The sequence below is a fragment of the Tasmannia lanceolata genome, unplaced genomic scaffold, assembly GCF_043159265.1.
Source record: "Tasmannia lanceolata isolate RefF3 unplaced genomic scaffold, GAP_Taslan_0.1 ptg000021l, whole genome shotgun sequence".
NCBI classification, from domain to species: Eukaryota; Viridiplantae; Streptophyta; class Magnoliopsida; order Canellales; family Winteraceae; genus Tasmannia; species Tasmannia lanceolata.
The window spans coordinates 12380997-12382999 of NW_027518698.1; the positions used below are offsets into that span (position 1 = coordinate 12380997).

At 48.5% G+C, this 2003-nt stretch overlaps 1 protein-coding gene across 1 annotated transcript; it reads right to left on the reverse strand.

Annotated features, from left to right (window-relative positions):
• Nucleotides 1–1237: 1237 nt before the first annotated feature.
• LOC143855472 (uncharacterized) lies at nt 1238–1705 on the reverse strand. The gene has a single exon (XM_077365588.1). The coding sequence runs from the start codon at nt 1703–1705 to the stop codon at nt 1238–1240; it is 468 nt and encodes a 155-aa protein (XP_077221703.1).
• Nucleotides 1706–2003: the final 298 nt, after the last annotated feature.

Sequence of the window (2003 nt, forward strand, 5' to 3'; positions counted from 1 at the left end):
TTGATGGACCCGTCTGTCCTTAGAAAGGGCATGTCTTTTTCATGGGAAGCGTTCTAGGGTATTATATAGGAGATCATTCCTGATGTTACCTCTTCACTTCTTGTGCCCTTCCGGCACAGCGCACGGCATGGACCGGAGGATGGAGATGCGCATAGTATGGAGAAAACGTCATTTTATTGATCTTGAAGGAGGTTACATTGACTTCACTCTGAAAAAACAAAAACATACACATGATATTTTTCAAAAAACAACACTTACACTTTCATTCTACTGATAAAATCTTCGCAAGTTATCCATGCTCCAACTTCGGGGGACCGGAGTACCATCGAGGTGTTCCAACTGATAAGCTCCGGGTCAGAGTGCACGAGTGACTCGGTAGGGACCTTCCCACTTTGGGGCAAGCTTTCTGGAGTTTCGAGGGTCAGAGACCTCTGATCGTCGTAACACCAGATCCCCTGGTCGTACCGATCGCTTCTTTATACTAGAGTTGCAGTATCGAGTGACCCCTTGTTGGCAGGATGCAACTCGAAGCCTATCTCGTTCCCTTTTCTCTAGGATCAAATCAAGGCTGCTTCTCAGGAGTTCGGAGTTTTCTCGTTCCTCAAAATTTTCTACGCGAAAGGACGGGATTCCACAAGAATTACCGCCTCGGCCCCAAATGTCAGGCTGAATGAAGACTCTCCAGTCGTAGCTCGGGGTGTTGTTAGGTAGGCCTAGAGGACATTCGGCATTGCGTCCACCCAGGATTTTTCGGCTTCCTCTAGTCGATTTTTGAGACTCTAGAACAATATCCTATTTGTGACTTCGACCTGTTCATTAGCCTGAGGATCTGCCATTGATGCGAATCTATGCTCGATACTAAGCTTGTCGCAGAATTTATCGAACTCCGCACCTGCGATTTGAGACCCGTTGTCTGTTATAAGAACCTTCGGAATGCCAAAGTGGCAGACCATGTCGTGGTAGAAAAACTTCTCCGTTGCTTTGGAGTTTGGCCTTACCACGGCTTTGACTTCAGCCCATTTGGTAAAGTACTTGATGGCTACATACAGCATGGTGTGCCCTCTCGGATTCTTCGGGAACGGACCGACCAGATCCATCCCCACATGGCGAAAGGCATGGGACTAGATATGGAGGTGTACGGGGTAGCTGGCTGGCGGGGCACGGCGGCAAATTTCTGGCACGGGCCGCATCTCTTGACAAGTTCTTGGGCGTCTCGTAGGATGGTTGGCCAAAAATATCAATGCCTTACGATCTTTTGCGCCAACATTCTTCCCCCTCCATGATTGCCGCAAATTCCCTCATGCACTTCTCGTAGAGCACACTCTGACTCAAAGGGTACTAAGCATTGGAGGTACGGCCAGGTATAGGAGCGTTTGTACAACTTAGATCCATGAAGTACGTAATGAGCTGCCCTTGCAATTAACCTTCGTGCTGCCAACTTGTCCTCGGGTAGTATCCCGTCTAGCAGGTACTGTACAATGGGATCCATCCAATTCAGCCCGGCCGGGATCTCCATAACTTGCTTCTCCTCAATACTAGGTTGAAGTTGAATTTCTGTGTAAACAGAGCCAAAATCGAACGTTTCTTCCGAGGCCATTTTAGATAGAGCATCCGCCCGAGCATTCATCCCCCTAGGCACTTGTAGAATCTCGACCTCCTTCAGTCCTGCCAACTTCTCTCTTACTTTCTCAAGATATCTTACCATCCTTGGCTCTTTTGTGATGTACAACCCATTCACTTGTCAGACTACCAATTGTTGTAGACTTTCAACTTGTTCACACCTAACTTTGTGGCCAGGCATAGTCCTGCTAGCAGGGCCTCATATTCAACTTCGTTGTTGGAGACCTTGAAGTCCAATCGGAAGGCGTATTCTGCCAGGAACTCGTCTGGTCCCAAGAGAACTATGCCCGCCCCATACCCTCCTTTGCTTGTTGAACCGTCCACATATAGTACCCAGGAGGGCATGTCTGCTTCCGTTCATTCTCCGGTCTTCAGGGTTGGGT